Genomic DNA, 27515 nt, shown 5'->3' on the forward strand with positions numbered 1-27515 from the left:
CAAGTCAGGTAAGAGAGATAGTAAAGAGTCAAGCTTTAGACACTGATTTGTCCAAAACCAAGTTCTTGGCTGGCTGAGCATCTTTGGTGATGTCACAGCTGTGTGGTCTCTTGGGGGAATGGAAGTGGGTCTAACAGAGAGATCAGGGAAAGGACCATACGCTGTGTTTCAACTAACTTCATTTCCCATTCTTTTTGCTTCACACTGTTTTAGCTGTTTATAGTCAGGGCTTTAATTTACAATCAGAACTTTGTGAATAATTCCTTGCCCTAATTTTACCCTGAAATCAAAAATTAAAATAATGAGAATCAAATGGTGAAGAATACATGAAAAAAAATCACTAGTTAACTTATCTTTTATTAAAATATCTTCTTTCTACCAATAGTAACAGGAAAGCCAAAGGGTCATTTTTGTCAATATTCTATTTCCATGTCTGATTTTGGCGACAAAGCTTCTGATAACATGGGGTGAGGGGCAAGTGTGAGCCTAACAAGTCCTCATTTTAAAAAGAATAACTTTTACTACTGCAGAGCTAAAAAACAATGTTAAAAAGCTAAAGCTTTAGTTTTAGAAAGTGGGACACTATTAAAATACTAAAAATGTAGATATTTGTTTAATTACTATTTTGTAAGACACATTCTAACTACAATAAAGCCACATTTTGGTGTCTATCCCATCGCCCATTGAGTGCATTTCTCTGATGTCTGTACGCTCATGAATCACCACACTAGAATTTCACACCTTTGGAGACTATTTGCTTGATTAGACAAACTCACCTCTCTGTGCAGCTGGTATACCTGAGTTAGAACTTGCACTCTCCAGGTGTTCTAATAAGACAATATGAACAACATTAGCTTGGGTGCTAAGTATAAGCCAGTATCTCTTCTTTGCTCTTGGTTAATACTCTCTAAAAGCCAGACGAATAGGAGGGAATCTTTATGGCTTCATTATAAAAGTAAACCAAACAGAAGTATTTAGGTTTAAAACACGGTTTCTATTGATATATGAAAACTAGCTTCATTAATAAATACCATGCCAAGAAAGATTACTTGTTACTATAACACAAAAAAGGTTTCAGAAACTCTACACACAAAATATCAACACAGTAACAAATGTTAGTGGGATGGAAGCGGGACGTGAGAAAACTGAACAGAGAAAAGGGTCAACCTACTGGGAAGAAAATCTGAAATGAAAAACAGAAGGGAAATGTTTGTGGCGGAAGAGCCAGTAAGATTAAAAATTACAGACAAGGCAATGACCTATGTCTCACAGATAAACATAAACCTCAGCCTGACCTGCCCCCTCACCACCAACCCCTTCATTCAAGGCCTTCGCTTTCAACAGCTCCTTCTGGAGCTATCAAGACTTTGTGGAACTAAAAGGTGACCGCTCTCCACGGAAATCCCAAACTAGAATCCCCTTTACAGTAAGCTCATAAAAGCAGCATCCTGCATTCTCCCTGATAGTTTATATTTTTACTATAGATATTTAAGTCATTGTACAGATTTAAACAGTACTATAAAAAAAAGAAAACTTCATAATCCATTTCTAATGTTCAGGCTCTATCCACACTGGCATTATTTGAATTTTTGTTTCAAAGAATTTCAGAACTGAGAATACAGTGTGGCCAAGATAGAAATAACACATAAAGACAGTAAGAATAATTTGGGTCAGCCAGTCTTTTTTTAATTATAAACTAAGTAAATATATGTATTCTTGTCTCTGCTTAATGTGTTGACCTTCTGGTAATATTCTTAAATTAGCAAAAGTTATACTTTTCAAAAATTGGATTTATAGAATGTTTCTGTTAATTGGGTGCAATGGAAGTATCTCCCGCACCCACCCCACCCCCCAGTTTTTAAGGCAACGACCACAAGCTAATACTGGAGAGTGTACAGTGGCTGACAATCCTCTTACAATACAGAACTGTCCGATAAAAGGGATCACTAGGTGAGGTCCATACAATGGCTATGAGGAGATCACGCTGGACGCGCCCTGACCATCATGCCCTCAGACTGTAGTTCTAGAGGGAGTATCCTCCTGATTCAGGATCCTGAGGGGCAATGGAAGCCCAGGAAGCGATGGGACCTACAGGAGGAAGACCAGAACAGAACTGACATTCAGAGGCTTACCAGATCTCTAGGGACAGCTCAGCCTGGAAACAGACCCAGTGCAGAAGCTGGGACAGTAAATAGCCCACCCCAGGCTCATACATCCCAGGAGTGTCCCAGAGCTCTCGTATGTCCTGTGCAGTATAGCCTCGGTAAGTATAGACACAGAAAATATAGTCGGCATTAGGTATTCTGTGAAAGTTTTTAAAATGTGCGGATGGGAAGGAAACTAAAAGAAAAAGTGAAAATTACTAAAATTGTCCTCTATACCTTGATATTATCTTGGTAATACGGCATTCTCCAGTAGCAACTGTATATAATTTAATGGCAAGTACCCATGAAAAGAGCTTAAACATGTAGAAGGTATCTGTTCCCATCTCTAAATATGTCAGGTGGAAAAAAACAAAGGTATACAATGATCTGTAGAATATTTGTGTTTTTAAAAAAGGATAGAGTATCTTTGTAAAGACAGACAGTAACCTGTTAAAGAGTATCTGCCTCTTGGGAAGGAAAACGAAGGGAGAAGGAAGCTTTATTTTGGAAAATGTGATTTTTTTTGTAGTATTTGAATTTTTCACCATGTCCACTTAGTACACTTACTACTTTTCCCAAAAAAATTTTATGAAAGGTAGGGAAGAGGAGAAACAAGTGAGGGAAAATATTTATTCCCTGCCCTCAAATATGAATGTGTTTGAATTAAAATTTTAAAAGAACAAAACTTTTAAATTAGAGACATGGCTGAGCGACAAGATTTTTGACCTCACTGAAGGAGAGCAGGTTCGTCTCCTAACATGCTTGCCAGGATGCTCATGTTTTCTCTCAGAGAAAAGGCCCAAGAGGAGCTGGTCCTGGCAGCAGCTGGACGTCAGCAACTCGGACTGGTCTGAACACCTCAAATATCTAATGACCTCAGACTCTCGGTCACTCTGCTCCTTCCAGTTACAGTTTGGCTTCCCAGGTAATAACAGGCTTTTCACAAGAGAAGGAACTGCAGATATTAGCTGTCTGGCTCACTGACAAAGCAGTAATTCTGCTTAAGAATAAATAAATCCGTATGCAATCTCTAAGCCAATACTTAAAAAAAGACAACGTATTTCATACTCAGGGGTAAAAACCTTATTTAAAGTCCTTTGGGCTTTGTTGAGGGGCTGGCACCCAGTTCTGGCTATTTGCACATCTCTGTGGAAGAGTTTGACACAAATACTTCGTATGCGAGGCCCCACTGTAGCTGCAAAGACAGTCTACAGCAAGCCACCCAGCAGCCCACTTCTCTTAGCATGTCCTTCCCCACTGAATACAATTTTGCTTTTTTAAAAAGTCACCAGTTACTGATAATCCCGCTATCCCTCAAAAAACAACCATAGAAAGTTACTGAGGCAAACAGAACATGCAGATTGACTATTTTCTTACTACACTTGAGCAATTTTTAACAGGCCTTAGCGGAGTGGGGAGGGGGATTAACCTAGATTAAAGCAGTTTAGTGGAAATGAGCATATAGATGAAAAATAGAAAAAAAAATGTTGCAAGAATTCCTCCTCCCTCAATTATACACCTGCCAGTGCTTCTGAAGTTTGAGATGCTTCCATTCTCCTAAATAACCAATGACAAAGGTATGGGTTAGCTATGATAAAGTTTTACACTGACTACTCTTCTAACAACTTACTTTCTACCATTAAAATTTACAGATCACCTTTGCTTTGAATAACTAAAAAGTATTTGAGATAATCTTTTCCAGTCACCCTAAGAAAAGTACAAAATTTGAAAAACCTCCTGCAAATTCTGAAAAGGTTCTCTGGCAGATTAAAATATATGCAATCTGGAGTCTCTAAACTGTATGTTTTATTTTCCTGTTTAACCATTCTTAGTTTTAAATGATTATGATCAAAATTTGGTTTTATGTCCCTTTAAGCACTTCCATCAATCTATAATGCATGGATCAGCTATGTCTTATAACTATAAAATCTGGCTTAATGACTGAGTTAAACAAATGATGTACATAAACATTCAGTATAAATCTGGTCCATAATGGTCTTTAAATATTGGTGGATTGATAATGAAATTGCCATGTTATAGTTTAAAATTACTAAGGCATACAGAAAGACACAAATTGCTTCGATCTGGATATTCCACTAGTAAAAAAAAAAAAAATTCAACTACACAGCTACACAGGTAATACATACAGTAGATGACAAAGGACAATTAGCTGCCCTATTTGAGTCATTAAAGCTTCCAACCCCAGGTATGCAACATTCTAACTCACTTGCTTTTCTTCTTCAATCCCCATCATTCACTCTTCCTCTCACTCCCATCCTTTGTATCCTTTTTTCCAAATAATCCTTGTTTTGGGTCAGTAACCCAATTCAATTTGCTTTGCTTTTCACTCCCTCTTCCTCTGACTCTGGATTTCACTGCCCTCGAGCTCTTGGAGAAGCTAAGATTCCTTATCTCTACTCCTCCATCAACTCTTTCTCTCCTTCCCACTTCTTGGATGAGGTTTTCACATTTTCCACTCTTTAGTTTCTGTTTTCCTCTCATTCTCCTTCCCCTCAGCATTTTTCTCCTTTCAGGAGCCCTCACTCACTGCTGTGGCCACGGATAACATGAAGAACTTTAGCATTTTATATAGTTGCTACCATTTGGTCACAGTGACAAAATATATCTTAAAAAAAATAAGAGAGAAAACAGACATGGAATGAACTCTTAATACATAAAAACATTTTTAGTTAGCATAAAGAATTATATATACTTGTAAGAATTCAGAACCATTAGTTGGCAGGAAAAAGGAAAAGCTAACTTTTGTAGGTCTTATAGATTTATATTTCTAATTACAAGTTAAAATAATGTGAGGCAAGTCATTTAAGTTTAAAAAATTAAACTATCTTTTAAAATCAAATTTGGTTTAACAAAAAGTAATTCTGATAGCCTACCATAAAAATAAAGAAAAAAGCTTCAACTGTGGATACCTAATTATGGAGTATAATATATTGAGGGTGTAAGCAAACTTGTTTTCTTTTTTACTGAAATCCAGAATTTGACCTATATTTGTCTTATTCATCAGCAACTGCTCAGTGAAAAAAGAACTTCTCCCAGGCTATAGCTAATGCCACTGAACATGAGGATACCACCCCAGCATAAAGCAAAATGGACACAGAAACAAGGGTGATATAAAAAACTTTTCCTCTATACAGTTTCATCCAACAGTATATAAACACTAAAACTGACTTAATTAAACCCTTTTATAGCCTTAAACTCTCAGAATTTTAATGAAAGCAATTATCCTATTATAGATTAGATTTATAAAGTATTTGAGATCTATTTATAGTGGTATATAATTCAAACACTTTTGTCTAATGTAAGTTCTTAAGTCCCTCAATATGGTTTCAAATATCTCAAGATTCAGGTCTTTAGACATGTATCTAAAGTAACATGCCAACCTTTTATAAAAATTACATGCATAAAATTTTTAAGATTAATTACAGTTCATGAGAAATATCTTATTGATTTTTAAAAAAATTTTCACCCAGATTACATTCACTCAGATTCCCTATTTTTACTATATTTGCTCCATCTTTTTTCATTTCATAAAAATATATATCATTTTTAAAGCCTCTTAAAAAACCATTTCAGAGTGAAGTGACAGATATTCAGAAAGCTGACATGTAGATATTAATGAGGAGGAAAAAACATTATGAAAGTGGTATAAAAAATTTGCTATAGTCCTCTTTTTTCTTAACACAGTTTCATTTAAAAAAGGAATTTATAGTGATGCCACATCATCTCTGTTCCTCACAGTATTCATCAAAGAATTTTGATGACCTTCACATGATAATGTCCTTTAAGAAATTACTTAGGCTCAGCACGTTTTAATATTTCAAATCGGAAAAATCATGGTAACTATCAAGGTAACACCAAATCAACCCCAAATTTGAGACATACATCAAACTATTCTGTTACCTTGAGAAACAAAATATGTAACAAATGTAACAAAAGATGGAAGGAAAAAAAATTAAGCATGGATGGACAATTCAGGCCCAAGCTTACTCTACACTGTCAATTAGGAAACATGTTATTGAAGCATCTTTTCTTCACATAATACTCACTCATTTTCAGTAACACAAAAAGATAAGGAAAGGTTTATCTACAAGTGAAAAGATGGAAGTGTTAATAAACATACTGTGCATAGCTCCTGAGCTACTCTGTCAACATAAAAGGAAATAAAAAATTTTAATAAATTATCCCATTTGTGATAAGAACATGAAAAATAAATTAGTATTCAAAGTTTTCAGAATTAAAAAAGATAAATCTCTATCAGCTTAGCTAACTAACCTAACAAAACTATAAAAACTATATATTTATTTACTTATCAGTATTAGTAGTTAACTTTTAAACCTCTTGTGGTTGCAGGTAAGAAAGTAGAGAAGTTCTCTGAGCATTTATTCCTCACCCTCACCTTTCTCTCCCACCTATTTCCTCTAAACTGCTAAGCTTAACTTTTCCCAGATATTTCTATTCTCTATTCAAAGCCTTCCTTCATGTTACAATGTTCAATTACTACATTCATGATATAACACTCTATTATTACACTTTTCAGACCTTTTCAAAACCCATCCTATCCTCAAATTTTCCAAAACACTTTGAGATAACTTTTTCTAATATATACATCATAGCCCATGTTCTCCTGGCAAGACATGAGGACGCAAAGACAATACATAAGGATGCAACGTAAACCACAATTTACACGACTTTAAAAAAAGTAAACAGATAAACTTTTTAGTGTTCATTGATGATTTTAAAATGTAACATTCAAGGAAAGGCACATAGGTTTTATAGTTAAGCACTCAGTATTAAAGTTTTATATATATTAGTATTAGATGTGATGATATTGATCATTATGAAGCTGACAATGGTGACAATGATGATGATGATGATAAGGGTGGCATGATCTGATTCAGTGATTTTCAAACTTTTTGAAACCCTTTCTTCCAACAAAATCATATATAGAAAGCTGATACATAAAGCGTAGTGCATTGAAGCTGCTCTAGTTCAGAAGTAGGGGGTCTAGAGACCTATCTTCTCACCCCGCCGGCACCTTGCCTCCTGGAAGGCCATGAGGCACCTCTGAAGAAACTCTATGGTCTGGAGGAACAGAGTTTAAAAATCATTGGTTTAACTGATTTGAAGTTATCTGGAAAATTAATTAACAGAAGCTCAGTGAGACCTCAGGCATAATTTAGCTTTTACGTTTTTAATAATAGGGACATGTTAATAATTGAAGAACCATAAACTATAGAAACTCAAGAAATCAGAGAAATTTAAAGGCTAGAGAGAATCTTAATCCTTTCACATTTTACAAATGAGGAACTAAAAGTGGCTTAATTAGAGGTTACCTGGCCCAAGTTCTCACACTTTATCAGTAGCAGAACTGAGAAGAAAAGCCAGGTCTCTTGGTTTATTACTCCACCTATGGCCCCTCTCCATGCTCCTTAAAATAAATTGCAAATATTTTAGGGACTGTTCAGATATGACTTATTCTACTCAAATTCTTCTTTCCTTGTTTTTAAGTTCAGAGTATCATTTGTACAAAATATACTAATGACTTCAAAAAGCACTAGTTCTCACTACCTTTGAAAATATTTTGAAAGCTATCGCAGAAACTGTAAGTTATCAATATAGATACGGCCAATTTACAGGGTTTAAATCTAATCTTCTGCAGAATTCAGTAGCTATTAACAACATGGTAGAGTTGGGCTAACAGGGACCCCAAATCCACAAATAAGTATCTGTATAGGTTAGCAATTGATCAAACCTTTTCGTCATTGCTGACTGGGTTTTTGGTTTTGGTTTCCCCCTAGCCACCACTGCTGGGTAAGGATAAATGAAGTGATACCTAAAAGTGGTTTGGAACTAACCCTGTGTTAAATATAAGTTTCTGTAGAAAATACGTGTTTAAAAAAAAATCCTATCTAGTCAGTTCAAGGAAGATTCTACATTGTTCTGCGTTTTGTTCTGAAAGCTATGTTTAAGTTATAAATCTGAACTCAGATTGTCTTTGGATTTGATTTTTCCTCTCTATTCTTTCAAGAAATTCTCTATGGAGTTCTACATTAGAATTTTAATTTAGACAAAAAGGAAAAAGAACCACAGTTACCATGTTAGAAAGTTCAGAATCTGAAAGTAGTTTCTTTTCAGCTTCAAAATATGAGATAAGATCTATTTATCTACACAGGCCTTGCACTGATTTAGTACTCTATTGACATATAGGCAATGTGAATATAAAACTATGCTGTATTATAACTAATACGGTATCAGATAAAGTAACTGATAAGTAGAAACCATAAAATAATGTCACTTGTATTATAAAACAGAAAAATTAGAAATGCCAATTTGGTTTTAAATAACAAAAGCATCGTTTCTAAGAATAAAGAACTTAGGAAAAAACACAAACTACATTTATTGTGTATGTAATGCTACAAGATAAGGTACAGTAATTCTGAAATTTTTATAATAAAAATTACACTGAAATCAGAAGAGAAATGGAAAAAACCTCCTCCCACTTTTCTCCAAAGATTGTACAGATCTAAGTAGATCTACTGCTACTGAATTAAGGGACAATCATTTTGCATTTGAAAAAATGTTCCTCAAATATAACCAAGACACCCAAAAGACAGAAAGCTCATCCCTTTCTCACTTGTACTAACCTCCACCCAAAACCTCTCCACATAGCTTCTGAAGAAAATAAGTATTCTGTTTGTGTATGAAAATCTAAAAATTTTTGCAGAAGGTTAGTGTTGCTAGAAAAAAATTTACCAGATATAATATAAATATCAAAATATACCATATGTGAATAGTTACTTTGGGAAATCCAAATCTCTGAAAATAAAACTTTAATACATTTGAGTTACAAGAATGGAATATCACACAAAAAATTACCTTAATAAGTCATGATGAGATTACTTGAGAAATTAAAATAAAAGGAACATTCCTCTCTCGCCTTTATGAACATGAAGAAACATACAGTGAGGAAATGAAGAATAAATCTCCATCTCAAAATTAAGTTAAGATTACCTACAGTGAAGAGGCAAGTAAAAGGATCTAGAAACTAGTATTTGTGCTTGCATTTCCCTTACTTAACCAACCTTTAGCCGGTGGAAAAGGATGAGAAGGAAGTGAATCTGAACAGAGTTCGAGGGGAAACTGCAGAAGTTCTTCATTATCTGTAGAGGCTTGAGAGGCAGGAAAAACACAAGTTAATTAGTAATGATCTCTTACTAATTTTTAAAAAATTACTCTGGGATAACATATAAATTTCCCCCCAACTCAGTTAATTCTGGTTGTTTTGTCCTTGCTTTCTTCCATGGGGGTCCTTCACCTGCAGACATTGAGAGTGGTTGCTATCTTCTCTGGTGGGGCTGTTGTGAGATTTAGCAAGGGTAATGTATATAAATCTCTTAGCACAGTGCCTGGCAAAGAATAAGCACTCACTAATGATTATTATTATCCTACTTTTTGTACTATACTAGTTCTGTGACACTTAAACCAGTTATTATCTATATTTTTTGATAAATATCTGAACACATAATCATTTAATACATCTATCTGACATTAATTCAATGCTATATGTAGGATATATTCAACTTAAAAAATATTAATCATGAATATTTATTTAGCCAGTAAGTCATTAAACTTTAGAAAGTATACTATTTCCCTCTTCTTTTTTTTCAGAACACACAAATGGTTTCTAAGATTTTGCATTTCTTTGGAATATATTAAGCATGGTACTTCCTAAATTTTACTGGATAAAGAACAACTCTGAAAATCTGCTGAACACTAGGGGACCTTTCCTGAGAAAAATCCATGGTGCTTACTACATCAGTTGGTTCTCAGATGCCTTGAGGACCTCCCCAGAGTTCCTAGGATAGGAGCCTCTAAATTACTGCAGAACTAATGTTATAAGCTAACTCTAAAAAACAGCAGCATTTTCTACATAAATAGCAGCCAACCACCTATTCAGGTGTGAAAAATATCGTCAGCCATATGCTTATCCACACAGCTATCTTGATAAAGAAAACAGAAAAAGTGACAGTATCTTGTCAAGAAACACGTCATTTATTTATTCTACCTATCCTCTATATTTTATCACTGAATTATAACACAGACAAACATGAACTGTGCTCCCATCTACCATAGGTTTACCTCTTTGCAATGACTTCTCAGCATGTGTTTTTGTGGTCTGTAAAGCCTGATTTTTGTCAAAAGTTATTGCAACTGCTGTGACTGTAACCTAGAATCACAGAAATAATATGATTAGCAAAACAATCATTCCCCAAAAAAGTTTCTTATAATTCTTTTTCAGTACCATGGAACAACTTATGCAAACTGGCTAATTTGCCTTTCCTGGTTAAGATTCTCAACCAGAACTGCACATAAACTCAGACATTCAGACTACAACTAAGTCCAACATGTATACCTAAATGTAGGTATTCCAGAAAGAGCTCAAAAACCTTCTCTAAAAGATGGGGTCTAGAGAAGTCGCACAGAAGCACACCTTCTAGTGTACATACGCTGGAATACACATATGAGTACACCTTCAGATAACTAGAGTTCACAAAAGTGAAACAGACAGACAAGGTCTGCCTCATACTAGTACATTTAAAAATATTTTGAAGTAAAGCAGCTTATACTTCTTTAATTATGGCAAATGTATAATATTAAAACAGACCAAAGTTAGAAATCTTCTTTAATAACAGACTGAACCTCAGTTACCTGAATTAATTCATCTTCAGGGAGAGATACTGTAAAATTTACATGGCAAAGGCAGCAGGGGATCATAGACCGTAGTTTAAAATACAGGCTCTACACAAAAGAAAATATTAGTAATATCATTTCTTTTAATTTAAAAATTTACAAAAACTGATCTTTTAATGTATATTATACTATGGCAAATAAAGTTGAGAAGATTAAAACACTTCTGTTTCATCTATTCTTTCATTAAGAATACATTTTTAATATCTAAGCAGACAATAAGATTTAATCATATTTCTAAGTCATAAAAAAATAAGGCGTTTTTTAAATTTACAAATATAGATTTTTATGAAGTTTAACGCTATGAAATAACTTAAAATATATTCCTTTTATAGTGTGGCATATTAAGATGGAGAGGACATCTTTAGCATTTTACTTGATGGCAGGTTAAGACTGATAAGTAAATTAAAATAATTCAGCCTGCACTGTGTAAGGTATTCCAGACAATATAAATACTTTTCTTCTTTAATTTCATGATCCTGAGGAGTTTTAGCTAAAGTATAGTTAGTCAAAAGGTTCCTACCTTGAGCAAGTTTTCACAGAGATCATTAAAATTCTTATTGAGGGCTTGATTAGTTAGATTAAGGCTGCTTAATCGGATTACTCTTACTGATGTGAACATCTAAATATGGGGAGATATAATGGCATGTCATTTCATTATTTTGAACTAAATACTGTAACAGAAAATAAACAATCATAACTACTGTGGCATTTTTTTTAAAGATAAGATTTTAACTGCAGTAAAGAGGCCGAAAAGAAAACATATATTAAGAAAAAACTTGCTAAAATCACATATGCTATATTTGCTTAAAATAAAGAATAAAAGGTTTACCTGTATTTCAGATGTCCAATTATTTATACCAGGCATAATTTCTGTATTACAACTATAAAAGCCTGTCAATATAAATTACAGGGAAAACATATGATAACATTTCATTTATTTTTGTGTTAAAGAATAACATTTTTGGGGGCTCCCCTGATGACACAGTGGTTAAGAGTCTGCCTGCCAATGCAGGGGACACGGGTTCAAGCCCTGGTCTGGGAAGATCCTACATGCTGTGGAGCAACTAAGCCCGTGCACCACAAGTACTGAGCCTGCACTCTAGAGCCGTGAGCCACAACTACTGAGCCCACGTGCCACAACTACTGAAGCCCACGTGCCTAGAGCCCGAGCTCCGCAACAAGAGAAGCCACCGCAATGAGAACCCCATGCACTGCAACGACAAGCAGCCCCCACTCGCTGCAACTAGGGAAAGCCACGTGCAGCAACGAAGACCCAATGCAGCCAAAAATGAATAATAAATAAAGTTTTTAAAAAAGAATAACATTTTTCAATTATTACATGAAGTTCTAACTAAGATCCATTCATTCTTTTTTTCTAAAACTCTATACCTCTGGGAAATTTTAGACCATGTTAATAAATTACCATGGTTTTTTTGTAATGCATAAACAAAAAGATTAAAAATCAGTTCACCTAAGTTCTAATGTAAATATTTTTAAACGATGTTTTCAATCTTGGAGCAGCAAAGAACGTGACACAAAGTAACACTGATAAAGCTGTTAAAATAAAGTTAGTGCTACAAAAATTATGAACTGAAATACTGATATGCAAAACTAGTCTCATCTCCAGGTAATTTTTCTCTGTTCACCTGAAGGAGGCGGAACATCAGTGAGTAGAGAATGTACGTCTTCCATAGCATCTGTGTCATCGATCTGAAAATGAAAGATTGAACCTATCACATAAGTAGTAAATATGTAATTGTTTCAAATTTTTAAAAATCGTTTTTATTATTTATTAAATAGAAAACATAAGAGTCAAGGAAAAGTAGGGCCATTTTTCCCTAAGTTAAAATATAAAACTTGAAAAAATCTTTGTAGTAGCTATAAATTTTTCCACAATAATTATAAATACTTCGAAATGAAATATTTTACATTATAAAGTATATTGAGTTTAAAAAAAATCGAGCCTTTTCTCAAGTCTTTTCTCAAGTCTTTTGGGCATGTTCCAAAAGATTTACAAAGATAACAAGCAGTCATTATCTCTATTTGTTTAAATTAATAAAGTGCAATTTCAAAAAATCTTTTGACGAAATATAGAACTGCTTTAAAATAAAATTACATAGGGGTAAATTTAAAGGCATGTCTTAAAAGAATAAGTACAAATTTCATTTTTCCTACATCACAATATTCTGTTGTGAATTATAAGTAATGAACATATCCAACTGGACATATATTGACATTCATCTGTACATTGGGGATCTAAGTCCTGACTTACACCCGAGATGTCAAGAACCACTTTCACTTCCACTTTGCTTTAGCCATTCACAGTCATGGCCATAACTCGATTGTGGTGTTCCCCAAAACATTCTACACTCAGATCTCCAGCATTCTCCAACTATAACCCCCATCTCTCTTACTGAATCTACACCTTGCCCTCTTCTGCCCATACTCCAAGCACTTCTGTTCTCTACTTAGCCAGGATCCCTGGATCAGAAAATATGAAAAATGCTCTGGATAGAAGTGAAAGTAACCCTCATCTGGAGGGTTTGTTAAGCAGATTCCTGGGCCCCACTTTGAAAATTTCATTTACTAGGTCTGAAGTAGGGGCCCCAGAGTTTGCATTTCTTACAAGCTCCCAGCTGTTGCTGATGCCACCATCACAGGGCACTTTGAGTACAACTGCTCTAAACTGTACCCTGGAACTTTTTACTCCTTAACCTTTTACCAACCTCCATTTTTTTCCTCCATTCTCAGACTGTAGATATTATGAGAAAGAGGCACAAATTCATATGGTTTGAGTTTTCTACAAGGTAACAGTCTCACCTCAGTTAAGCCTTGAGCATCTCCCACAGCTGACATCCTGATCACATTCAAGGGCAATATTCTAGACTCTTCAAACCTCCAATCCCATCCCAATACAACTCTACTGTCACCTTCCTGCTTTACTGAGATCCAGGCATCTGATTTTTTCTCTTAACTGGCACCTTACCAGAAAACATTTCTAAGTATCCTCATTTATTTTCCTTTCCTTCAATATCAAAGGAAGATCGTCTATCCTTTCAAAGCTAACCATTCTACAGGGGAGTGCATGGGAAGATGATGTCACATTTATTCTCCAAGAAAGTTATTAGTTCATTCTGGATGCGTTTTTACAATGAAAGTTCAATTACACCCTCTGAATTCAGTAAAAAAAACACTACACTCAGAATTCAGAGTGCTTATATTATTGTGTTACATGTAAAAATGTTATAATTATAGTAACATGTTATGACATATAAAGCAGGTAATAATTATAGTAAGTGAAAGAAGAGAACCTTATTGAAATTAATCCAAGTTTACCAAAAAAGCTCCAACAGTTTAATATTTTAATTATATTTCAACCCAAACACTAATTTTTCCAAAACTAATTTTCCAAAACAAAGTTTTCCAAAACTTTTCTAACTTTTGTTAAACAAAAGATATGTTACCAAGTTTGTTGTAATTTCTATAATAAAATATTCTTTTGATATTTTTAACAGTTGTAATGATACAAAAATATTACACCAATTTAGGACCTGACTGTAAAAATATATATCTTATCTTCCAAAAACTTTAAGAAATTAGTCCAATGCAGTAATACCTCCAAAACAAATGCGTCTTTTTTCCCATGTGAAAGGTCCAATTCTGTAACTTCATCAGAGCTTTCTGACTGAGATCTCAAAAGTCTTGAGCGTTGTCTAGGTTCTGGAATAGGTGATCCTATAATCTCTTCACATATCTCCTAAAAGAAATATAATTGCTTTATATCATATGACTGTCTTTTTCTGTTTTGGGGTTTTTTGTAAACTGCAGTCTTTTTTTATTGAGGTACAACTGACATGTAACCTATTAGTTTCAGGTGTTCAACATAATGATTTGATATTGTATGCTTCAGTCTGGTTTTACATTTTTATATTAACAGAAAACTACTGGGGGGGGAGGGGAGTATGTAAAATGCATTCATAGTCCATATTTAATTATCACCTTTATGACTAATTAACCCTTTATAGAGTACATAGCTATTTCCTTTAATTGATAATAGCAACCTTCATACACTAATCCAGAAACTGTCACAGACACAGCAAGACAACACTGACATCTAGTGTAAAAAGAGGACACAACAATTAGTAGGGAATTGGCGGTCCTTCCAGCTCAGAAGGTATTTTCTACTCAGCATTTAAAAGTCCTAATAACCTATGAAGAATTAAAGATTTGTGTACCCAAATAAGATTCTAATCTTTTATATCTTATGCAGTGGTAATTTTTCAAAGCCTCACATAGTAAAATGTGGAATATGATATATGTATCTATGTATGTGTATATTTATATAATACACATACATGTATTTGCTATGCAACTTATTTAGCTAAATAAACTTTGATAGCTACAATAATTATCTTTCTGAGGTCAGTGCAGGCTACAATCTTGTATGGGTTAGTAAGCTTTCACCCATTTTTTAGCCAAAGGTCACAGCTAATCAGAGGTTCTAAATATCTGTTGGCCACAAGGAATACCAAGAGAATGTGGGTATGTAAGCACAAATGTAAGAGACACAGCCTGTTGTTGGTGTAACAGAACTATCTTCAAAAAAAAAAAAGAGGATTATTTTAAAAAAGGTTTTTCAAAAATGTTTTCAATGTTCATGGCTAGGGCATACCTTGCATAAGACTGCAACCACACAGTTTCATAACACAGCTACCTCTGCAGCACCTTCACATCCACTTATCTTACTTACACTCCACATTAACCTGCCCTAGATAAATCTGACAGGGTACCTATTACAGTGACTACAAAATGAGAAAGAAAAGACTCTATTCTTGAACATATTTACCACAGATAAGCAATCTTTCTTTTTACTAAAAAAGAACATTTTAGGCCATTTCTTTAGGCATTCAACAAGTATTTATCAGGTGGCTACTACCAGGAGGAACTGGTCTAGCCATTAGGAATACAGCCCTGATGGAGCTTCATTCTATTGGGAGTATCAAGCAGTAGACAAAAATCAAAAACATATTTCACACACAAAGATACACAGAGGTAAGAGAAACAGAAAACAATAAAACACAGAAGGAGGATAGGAAGCACCAAAAATTGACAGGAGAGTTAATTTTTCAAATAGGGTGGTCAAAGTCAGCCTCCCTAAAAAATAAGACATTTGAGCATGGATGTAAAGGAGGGTGAAAGAATGAGCAATGAGGAGAGCAAATCTAGACAGTGGCGGAAAAATCTTTAAGAGAACCTAAAAATATACTAAAATCTAAACAGCAACTTATATATTCACAGTGGAGATGTATTTCACTTACCGGAGGATTGATTTCATATAATTCTTTATTCTTAGCAATCGTGTCATTTATCTTCTTCTGCATATGAGATATATGCTGCTCGTATGAGCCATCATTAGGAGTCTTCCCAGCAATCTGAATACCACCAGGCGTTGGTAAAGCTGCTAAATACACACCTGTAGCTGACTGGTAAATAAATGGGGAAATAATCAGAAAAAAATACCTAAAGAATAATAGTCCTTAAGTTTTCATATTCAGGAATGTGGTCCTTGCCCTGAAGGAAAAAGATAATTAGCATCAGTGCTTACATAGGACATATGTGGAAGGGCACAGAAAATCAGAACTGGTAACAGGGGTTGGTTACTTCAGCAAGAACTCTGGGTAGGTCGGGGACAGCAGTGAAAGGATGATTTACTTTTCACTGCATACCCAACTGGACTTTAAAGTTTTTTGTTATGATTGTAAAAATCTGCACTGAAAAAAACAGCTTATAAAAATATGAAGGGCTTCCCTGGTGGCGCAGTGGTTGAGAGTCCGCCTGCCGATGCAGGGGATACGGGTTCGTGCCCCGGTCTGGGAAGATCCCACATTCCGCGGAGCGGCTGGGCCCGTGAGCCATGGCCGCTGAGCCTGCGCGTCCGGAGCCTGTGCTCCACAACGGGAGAGGCCACAACAGTGAGAGGCCCTCGTACCGCAAAAAAAAAAAAAATGATTGAAAGTTGTTGAAAAGTAAATTTTTCATGAATGAGTAGCTTACATTTAAAGTGGCAAAAGTAAAAGGGAAACATGCAAAGCAAGTAAAGAAACCGAGTTCAGAAAGGATAGGAAACTTAATCAAGATCACACTGTCAATAAATGTGGGGAAGAGACTTGAATCTGTTTCCGACTCCAAATACCAAGAACTTTTCACTATACCATCCTGCCTCCATAATCACCAAGAGAGAAAACTTGATACAGACTTATTTTAAATATTTAATTAAATAACTACTAAATTGTGACTTTGTAAAAGTACTACATGCCATTAGTCCTGAAAAACTATTAGGGGCAATACAAAACAAGATAAAACACACACACACACACACACACACCTATGTACATCTATGTTTAAATATGCTTCTGTAAGGAAAGCAAAGCAAAAGAAAAATGTATAAAAGTACAAACATCAAATTGTTAACATCAAGGGAGAAGACTGGAGAAAAGAGAAGACAATTCTTTTAACTCTGGGTGTTTGTGTATTTTGAATTGTTAGGGTTGTTGTTGTTGTTATTGTAATTACACGATTGCCAATCTTGTAAAAGTCTTTCCTAGAAAGGTTACAGTACTCTATGATGAAGTCTGTGCACCAGATGAAACTGATCCCCAGAAGCTCTTTCTCCTGGGTTGTTCATGTGTCCATGACTGCACTCACCACCCAGTCTCCGATGCTCAAGCTCAGAACACCTTCTGCGCCATAGTGCCCCATCTCTAACACTTTCTTAACTGCATTCACTAATGAGGCAACAGCCCAGAATGGCTGAGAACACAAACTCCGGAACTAGACAGGCCTGGGTTTGAAACTGAGTTCCGGTACATGTAACCATATCACTTTGGACAAGTCTCAAGCTATCACAGCATCCGTTTCCTCGTCTTATAAAGTGAAGATAATATTACATTCTTTCCGGAGCAGCCCAGTGCCAGACACCCAGGAGGCACTCGTCGGAGATTAGCTATCATGGAGGCTACTTGAGATTTAGTAGCTCAGGAGGACCATGAGATTTAACTGCACAGGCTAAAACAGCACAAAGATCAAAAGCTCAAACAGTTATAATGAGTGCCACTAGTGATCAAGAAGAAAAGGTTAGTAAGAATCAGAAAAGGCAGTATTTTAGGCAGGCATTGAAGAATTACACCAGGGTCACAAACTAGTTTCCTGGGGCTCAACCATCAAAAGTGTTTGCTACAATTGGCACAATGTTCTTTAAACTTCTGAATCTAAACCAAGCTCTTAGTTCCCAAGACACCCACCAATAGCTACAGTTCTGTATTCAGCCTGACTACACATTTATGTTATGCCCTCGCTAAGCTTGTTAGTTTTTAGATGGGTGAATTATAACTAACACTCTTTTCCCCAAGTTAATCCAAATATCAAGTATTTTAATATGAATCAGATTACCTTTATTAATCACTGCAAATTCATCTTGTTAAAAAAGTGAGATTTCCTAATTAATCATCAACACACAATTATCCCCTACATACATAAATTTGCATATGTGCTTTTATAGAAAGAACAGATGAAGCAGGAAACGATTTAGCATTTTATCTACAAATGCATACTGAGAAAAAGAAACCAAATTCCATAAATTTCTTTTATTTATTTATTTTGGCCGCACTGGGTCTTCCTTGCGGCATGCTGACTTCTTAGTTGTGGCATGTGGCATCTAGTTCCCCAACCAGGGATCAAACCTGGGCCCTGTGCATTGGGAGTGCGGAGTCTTACCCACTGAAGCACCACGGAAGTCCCCCATAAATTTCTTAAAATTAAATTTCTATGCGTGTCTCAGAAAGATGACAGAGAATTCCAATTTGAAAAGTACTGGTGACATAGACAGAAATTCTGGCTGGCAAAGTGTGGAGAATATGAGAGAATTTCCATAAATATTTTGCAGGTATCTAGTTCTCTGGCTACTTAAAAAGGCAGTTCTCACTTTCCCCACTGATAACTTTCTAGTCTGAACTTATTTTCTAATAAGCCGAGGTGAACATGAAGGTGAGATAAAGAGCTTTCACTGCCTCACAATTTACTGCACTTCAGAAGCGCACGCATTTTATTCCACAATCCACTGCTGAGCGCTGGTGCACATGTCTCTCATGTACTGATTTTCTCCATTAAAACTAAAGATTATCTTGGCACAGTGGTCCTCCCCACTCAGGAGTGATTTTGTCCCCCAAAGGACATCTGGTAACGTCTGGGGACAGTTTCGGTTGTCACACTGTGGGGAAGCTGTTAGCATCTAGTGGACAGAGGCCAGGGATGCTGCTAAACATCCTACAATGAACAAGACGGCTCCATATAACGGAGTTATCCGGCCCCAAATGTCAATAGTGCCAAGAAGGGGAAACCCTGTTTTAGCAATGTACAAACAATAATAAAGTTCAGAACAGTGGTGGCCAACTTACAAAACAAGCTATACATGGCAATTCTTAGAAATCTGACCATAGGAATTATGATCAGAATACAAAAATATAATAATAGTATAAAATATAAATAAATTTATATAATAGTTTATTAATTTAATTTCAAATAATAATCTTATAAATATAAAAACATTTGAAAGCCTATCACTAGGCTTTTTTTTACTTCTTATAATGTCCCTAAAGCCTTAAAAGCCTTAATGCCAGATCTTTAGATAAGTCTTTTTAGGAGACTCTTTGAATCACATAAAACAGAATCTACAACTACAGGAATCACAAAACAAAACCAATACATCGAAACTCACCGCTAAGCCCATCAACATATTTTCACCCACTGAGATCTGAATTCTCAGTCCAAATAAAGCGTTCATTCCTTTGAGTTTTAGTTTATTCATTAGCTGAGTATGCACTTCATATTCCATAAATGGCAACAGATTACTGATAGCTGTGGCATTTGCTTCTGCTTGTGCCTTCTTTTTTAAGCGACACAACCTGTTAAGGAAAATAATTTAGTCAGTGGAGAGTGTTCTTGGTACAATCTTAAGAAATGTCCAATTTTTTTAAAGTTTCTAAAAGTGTGCTTGATAAAACATTTACTTGTTTCAAACGGACTTCTTAAGTTTAATCAATAATCTTTTCTGTCACTTTTTTCACTGTACATACTTTTGCTAAAAGTCCTATTTGAATAAAAAGGAAAAAAATCTCAAAATCTCTAGAAATGAAATAAATACTGATCAAAATCACTAGAGAATATAATTTTGCATCTTAGGTTTCATAACTCCCTGTGATCATATAATGGGTGGATAGCAAAGGAAAAAACTTAATTTACTCATTAAAAGAATATAAAGCCTACTTGAGTGTACACCATGTGCCAGGCACTGTTGTAGGTGGTGAGCACTGATCAATGAACAAAACACAAAGTCCCTGTTCATGCTTATATTCCAGTGGGGGCAGAGGGCGGGGAGTAGGAATAAACAAAGAAACAAGGCAACCACAGATAATGCTTAAGAATCCAGTTTGTGCAGAAAATAAACCAGGTGAAGAAAAGTGAGAATAACTCGACATAAGGCCTCACAGCAGAGACGACACCTGAACTGGGATCTTAAAAGCACGATGGAATTGAGAGTGCTGGAAAAAGACAATGACGGAATGGAGCTGGCATATTAGAAGAACCAAAAGGAGACCACTGTAGGTCAAGTGAAGGAATCAAGGGTGAGGGCAGCACAGATGAGGGTGCAGTTAAGCATGGGCATGAGCATGTTAGGGGCTTCGGGTCATGGTGAGGAGTTTGATTTTATTCTGCCAGCAATGGGAACCCCCACATAGGCTTTACGTAGTAACACAATCCAATGTATATTTTAGGACATCGTTTATACTGCTACACAGAGAATGGAGTAAAGATAAGAGAACTGATGTGGGGATGGCAGACAAAAGGCTTAAATTTGGGTAAGAGACAATGAGAGCTTGGACTAAAACAGGTAGCTGTGAAGATGAAGGAAAGATCCCCAAACTGGCAAGCCAGGCTATTTAGGCCAATAGTTCTCAAACTCTGCCTTGCATCAGAACCACCTGGAGGGCTTGTTAAAAAACAATTACCATCCCCAGAGTTTCCAATTCAACAGGTCTGGCATGTGACCTGAGAATTTGCATTTCTATACGGTCCCCCAAAGATGGTGATGCTATTGGTCTAGGTACCACACTCTGAGAACTGCTGATGAAGACTAATCCCCTCTTACTTAAAACAGAAAAAAAAATAAAAACTGAATAAACTATATCTTTAAAAATCTTCCTAAAAGCATCACAGGACCAGGGCAAGGAGCAATGCCGGGTACAAACTTAAGGAGGTAGCATAAGGAAATTCTTTTGTGGTGGTGGGACACTTCTGTATCTTGACTGCGGTGGTGGTTTACACAAATCTATTTGTGGGATAAAACTGCATAGACCTATACATATATATACAAATACATAAATGAATGCAAGTTTAAAGAAGTGTAAAACTGAATAAGGTCTGTAGCATAGTTAACAGTATTATAACAATGTCAATTTCCTAGTTGATACTATACTACAGCTGTATGAGATGTCACCAATGGGGGAAGCTCACTGAAGGGTACACAGGACTCTGTACAATTTTTGCAACTTTCTGTGAGTCAAAGCAAGTAAAACACAATGAACAATAACCAGCAGAAACAACAGAAAAAAAAGATTTTAGATATTAAAATCATCAGTTACGGAATCAATCAAAGACTATAGTATATGATATATTTGAAAAAGAACAAAATAAAACTTCTGGGAATAAAAATAGATAATCAAAAATTTAAAAACACAATTATTAGGTGTAATAGCACATTAAAGACAGCTGAAGAGAAAATTAAAGAATTGAAAGATAAATAAGAAAATATCCAAAATATAACATAAAGAAACAAAAAGATTTAAAAACATAAGACAAGAAAATAACAGACATAGAGGAGGCAGTGAGAAAGTCTAACATACTTTTAATTGGAGCATCAAGAAGAGAGAACAGATGAAACACAGAACTAATCTAAAATTTTTTTAAAATTCATGAAAGACACCAATCTACAGATTCAAGAAGCCCAAGGTATAACAATTAGGATAAAGAGAACTCCATACCTAACACTTCATAGGGAAACTGCAGAAACCAAAGACAAATAAAATAGCTCACACACAGCCTGAGGGGAAAAAATAGACAAAGTTCAAAGGAACAACATTTAGTCTAATAGGTTATTTCTCAACAGTCACAATGAAAGCCAGAAGGCAGTGGTAGGGTATCTTCAGTGTGCTTAAAGAAAATAACTGCCAGCCCAAAATATCTTTTAAAGATAAAAGAGACTCATTTTCAGACATGTAAAGATAGTTCACCACCAGCAGATCCACCAAAAAAAAATACTCAAGGAGATAACTCAAGCAAAAGAAAAACAACCCTAAATGGAAGGTCTAAGATGCAACAGGGAATGAAAGCAAAAGGAAATGGATTAGAAACATACTTTAGAAGAAGATGTAACATGTCTTTGTAATAACTTTGATATGGAGAGGTAGAATACCATATCTGGAAGAAAGAACTGGATACAGCAAGTATCACTTATTAAAACAGAAAAGACCAAAGAAACAAATGGAGAAAATCAGCAGTTCAATTTGGAACAAGTATGAGATGCCTAAGAAAATGATGTGTAAAGCAGAGAGGAAAGTATATGGGTCTGAAACTCAGAAGAAAGTTCTGGACTAGAGCTATAAATTTGGGAGTCCTAGACTTACAGACAGCATACAGACTTATAGGCGTTGACGAGTTCAACTAGGGAGAAAGCTTTGAAAGGGGGTCCAAACTCACGGCTCTCAAGGAACAAGAAATGAGGAGGAATCAACAAGGAGACTGAAGACTATACATAAAGGTAGGAAAAAGGAGGAGGTGTGTGGCATTGTGAAGTCAAAAGTTTCAAGAAGGAGAAAATGATCAAGTGTGTGATTATTGCTGAGATGTTAAGTAAAATGAGGACAGAAATGCTCAATGGATTTGGTAGCCTGGCAGTTGTTGGTGACCTAGATAGCTGCAGCTGTTTCCTGTGTGCCAACCACAATTTAGCATTTCCTATTCCAGTACACTTTAAAAGGAATTCTTAACAGCTAACTGAAGTTGTAAAGGAAACACCACATAGCACTGTTCTTAAAAAGACGAAAAAGTCAATTTCCACAATGTATTAGATATTTAATGTCATTAAAGCATACTGAGTCACACCCCCAGCCTGCAACAGGTTAATTAATAATCCTCATAATAATACACATTTGTACAGAATTTAAATGTTTAAAACTGCTTTTGCATATAAACTTATCTGAGTTTCATAAAGAGGATATTTTTCCTCCATATTTTCCATACAGTAAAATAAGAGGTTCAGATAGAATTGCCAAGCCTGCCCAGGATCACACAAGTAGGAAGGAGCAGATATTTGAAAATATGTCTATTTGACTCCATACCCTATACTCCTTCAAGGACCCCAAATACCGTCTTTACAAACATACCTTGCTTGAATGAGACAACCTTTTCCAATAACTGCTGCATCCATTGGGAGGTCTATAGTTGTAAAGAGAACATCGGGAACTTTTTGTTTCCTGCAGTTATAGCAATATGTGAGATGAGCTGGAAATGGCATATTCAGTTCATCATACGGTATATGGCAAAATCCACAGCCTGCAGGCAAATTTTCTTCTAGCCTATTAAGAATACATTAAGAAAAAAAAGTTATTCTTGAAAATTCTATGCATTTTTTCAAAAACATATATTACACATCCAGTACTTGTATACAAACTACACCACAACTTCGACCATAGTTAAGTACCACTATGACTGATAAGAAATGACCAGGAAATCAGAACCATGCACTGTGCTATGAAAGAAGAGGCTTATACAAGTAGAGTCATTTTGCATCAATTCTTATGTTTGATGACTTATCACCTGACAAAAACCACTATCATTCCAATGGTTTTTCCTTTGGGATACAACATAAAAACAAATAAGCGTGACATTTTTTTTACTGTGTGACAAAGATAACACAAATAAAATCACAAAATAATTCCTAAGAAAAAATGCTTTTTAACCAACCTAACAATTTGAAAAAAATCTATGGTTAAAAACAAATCTATTTAAGAGGAAAAAATGTAAGTTAAAGCTAGGCATATTCTAAAGTTTCTAATTTATGATGTCTGTTTTAGCATTTCTGTGAAACCAAAACACCTGTGTTTCAGAAATGAATATCCATCAAACATAAAGCACAAATGAACAACCCACAACCTCCCCATTCATTGTAAAATGTCTGTTGTATTGTGCTGTTTATGAAATCATTTTAGAATGATTAAGTATTTATTCAGTCATTAAATATGAGGAAATGAGGAGAACAGGAAGGGAAACAGAGGGAAGCTCCATGGAGAAATCCTAGCTTTCACACAGCCACATCTTCTATGGCTCTGGTAAGATGTGGGTTCTCAAATCCCTTTCATCTAAAGCAACCCTTTAAAAGTTGAAATTTGGCAAGTAGACACATTAAAAAGGGAAAAGAAAACTCATACAACACCTACCAGGAGTCAGACTTTCTGTATTCTTTGTATACATTATTTTACTGAATTTTCACAATAACCCTCTAAATCAAATTAAGTTTCTCCCAGATATTATTCTTTTATTGGTGAGATGGCATTCTTGCCTATTAGAAGTAACAGGGGAATCAGACAGATCTGGGCAGGGCCGTGTGACTCTGAGCAAGTCATTTAACCTCTCAGAGCCTCCTCTATAAAAGTGCAACAACAATATCTACCTAGAAAGGGTCTTTTTTGGTTTTTTTTGAAGATTAAGTAAGAAAACTATAGCTAAATACTCACACCCAACAGAGGGCAACAAAAACTAGTTCCACTTGGCCTGAAACCAAGCTGAGATATTAAGTAGCTTGCTCAGTCACACTAAGTACTAAGTAGCAGACCTCAGATTTTTATGCCAGTTTGTTTGAATCCAAAGCCCATGTGTTACAAGGGGACACAGAAAGATGAAAACTGGGGCAATTTTTAACTAAACACCTCACAGAAATTTGAACATAAGTGGTGTAACATCATAAGGCATAAAAAATAAAAGTGCTAAAATTTATGAAAGCATTTGAAATATGAAATGTACAAAAGGCATTATCTTTGAATACTCATACCCTAGGGAATTTTTTTCTTCCTTCTACTCTCCTACATTTTTCAAATTTTCTCTAGTAAGCACTAGTAATTTCATAGCAGAAAGAAAAAGACATTTTCCACTTTTACAAGTAGGGATGGTATCTGTTGCATCAGTCTGCCATTCAAGAGAGCTCACTGTGTCCATCCAAGCCACAATACCGAAACAACCAAGCTGGATGGGAAAGGTTGTTTGTTTAATTAGGCTTCTATCTAGTGAAGAATGGAATCTAATAACACAGGTGAGAACTATATGACAGGACTGGGACAACTCATTGGCAAAGTCAGTTTTCTCAAAGGAATATTCCAATTGTTCAATATACTTCAAAATGTCCCACCTCCACTTTCCTATTTACCATGACTTTTAATGCTCAGAAATATATTATGGTCAAAACCCATTTTTAATACTGACAAAAGAAGAAACTGACCAAGGTCTTCTGTGTGCTTACCAGAGCTAGCATATCTTTCTTTGCTATACAGAGACTTGCAAATTTATTCTAAATTTGATCACATACAGAATTTTTTTTGCTTTTTTCCTTAATATACACTAATACATTAATACCGAGGGGAAATAAATATGCATAGTGTAGAGCAAGGGGTATTTAAAATTTATATTATTTGGGCAAACTCTGGTACCAAACTAATAGTTTTTTGTATATATATTTGATAACTTCATCGTTTTATGGAAAATACTTATGACATTTATGGAAGCTAACAGAATAAAGGGACCAATAATCAAATAAACCAAAAAGTAATCTCATTTTACCTAATGCTTTCATTTTTGCTTTCTCTTTCACATATATTGAAGTTATATTTCATGAAGCTTTTATAACATAATTGAAGCTTTTATACATAATTTTCGGATAACATAGTATTTTGAGTGTTTTGTAAATTAAGAATTTTATGAAAATTGTTTCATGACCTTTTCCTGTTTTGGAGGTAAGAGAAAGGAAAAGGAAAGGAAGAGAAAACTCAAATAAAATAAATTATTTCTACACTGTAGCAAACAAAAAAATGTATACTTAAATCCTTCGATTGGTAATCATATGTGTAATTTATCAAGATAACAGAAATAATGGTGTGTCATACAGTGCAGAACCCAACACTTCTTTGTTGCTATGGATTAAGTAAAAATCAGTAAAGTGCCTGGTCCTGATTTCAAAATTGCACACCTATAACCCACCCTCATAGAGAAGGACTAGCCCAGCTCTGAGAGGAAGAAAGTCAACCTCTCCCTTCTCTGCCCTTAAGGAAAATAAGCCAGGCTGTCATGACAACCTCTGTTCCAAACAGCCCTCCACGGTGCCATCCTGCAGAAATCTAGGGTTCAGTACAGCTGCTGTGCCGGATGCAGATAAAATACAGACCTCTTCACTACAAAAGAAAAAAACATAAACAAGTTAACATTTTCAGGGAATCTAACTTTGGAAAATGTTAACTATCAAAGTGATACAAGGGTGACAATTTAAAGTTAGACTCTACTAAATATTAATATCACAGGATTACCTCCTAAACCTAGAATAGAAAACAGAAATAATGTTGTTAAAATGGAAAGGATAAGAATTCTTTCTTATTTAAAAATTGTAAAAGATAAAATTAATGCCAACTGATTCCTTTATTTTGTTTGTTTTTTTATTTTTCCATGGAAAGGCATTTTATTTCTAATATAGCAGTGTGACTCCTTTAAAACATGGTAAAGCTGATAAAGACTGGAATGTTTCAAAATATAGGTAGTAATAAACTATATTGCTGAATCCAGCAATAACCCATCAAACTGTATTAAAATACTCTTTAAATGTATACTGAATTTTATTAAAATTATTCTAAAGGCACAACTATGTAAATATCTATATTGTTATAGCTTAATTCAAACTTAATAATAAAAAGATATCTGAAACAAATAAAATACAAAATAAACTAAACAGAGCTTTTGGTACATCATTATATGTATGATAAAAACTGATTTTCAAAAGAATTCTTTGAAACTCTTGATTACATACCACCCAGCTTGAAAGCCAAAAAAATTAAACAATCAACATAATTATTGAATGAGATCACCCAAAGCTAGTGAGAAAAGTAGCAGCCTAGGGACGAAATGCTGGAAACAAAGAGTAAATGGACCAGAAGAAAGGATATAAAAGAAATGGTCTGTAAGAGGCCAGGCTTACAACGTTTAAGTGGGCACTGAGAACGTCAGAAAAAGTAACGGGGAGCCACAGAAGGCGCCAAATCAAGGAGCTACAAGAGCAGGTGTGCATTTCAAGGTATGCGTCTCAGGGAACTGAATCCAATAATAGTAAGTAGGACGGGTTAGAACAGAAAAAACTAGTAAAGACAGGATTTAAAGACAAACACATTTTGAGGTCTAGAGGGAAAAGAGAAATTTGTATCAGGTGAATGCAAACTTCTAAGTAACTTAATT

At 35.1% G+C, this 27515-nt stretch overlaps 1 protein-coding gene across 5 annotated transcripts in view; it reads right to left on the minus strand.

Moving 5' to 3' along the window:
* Positions 1-27515, minus strand: part of C2CD5 (C2 calcium dependent domain containing 5) — an 82321-nt gene that overhangs the window by 6614 nt on the left and 48192 nt on the right. For 3 of the 5 annotated variants that reach the window (XR_003001553.1, XM_024733146.1, XM_024733144.1), the window contains exons 12-23: positions 26372-26467; positions 23414-23605; positions 19690-19876; positions 16235-16399; positions 14533-14673; positions 12563-12626; positions 11746-11807; positions 11437-11535; positions 10875-10964; positions 10305-10392; positions 9248-9334; positions 777-827 (exon numbers count right to left, since the gene is read on the minus strand). Coding sequence is in view for 4 of the 5 variants with exons in the window: in XM_024733146.1 (XP_024588914.1) it covers positions 777-827; positions 9248-9334; positions 10305-10392; positions 10875-10964; positions 11437-11535; positions 11746-11807; positions 12563-12626; positions 14533-14673; positions 16235-16399; positions 19690-19876; positions 23414-23605; positions 26372-26467 (1322 nt within the window). In the remaining variant the exon portion in view is untranslated. The remainder of the gene's footprint in view (positions 1-776; positions 828-9247; positions 9335-10304; positions 10393-10874; positions 10965-11436; positions 11536-11745; positions 11808-12562; positions 12627-14532; positions 14674-16234; positions 16400-19689; positions 19877-23413; positions 23606-26371; positions 26468-27515) is intronic. The other 2 variants (XM_024733145.1, XM_024733147.1) reach the window with 2 other exon arrangements.

This window comes from Neophocaena asiaeorientalis, unplaced genomic scaffold (assembly GCF_003031525.2).
Source record: "Neophocaena asiaeorientalis asiaeorientalis breed wild unplaced genomic scaffold, Neophocaena_asiaeorientalis_V1.1 scaffold150, whole genome shotgun sequence".
NCBI lineage: Eukaryota > Metazoa > Chordata > Mammalia > Artiodactyla > Phocoenidae > Neophocaena > Neophocaena asiaeorientalis.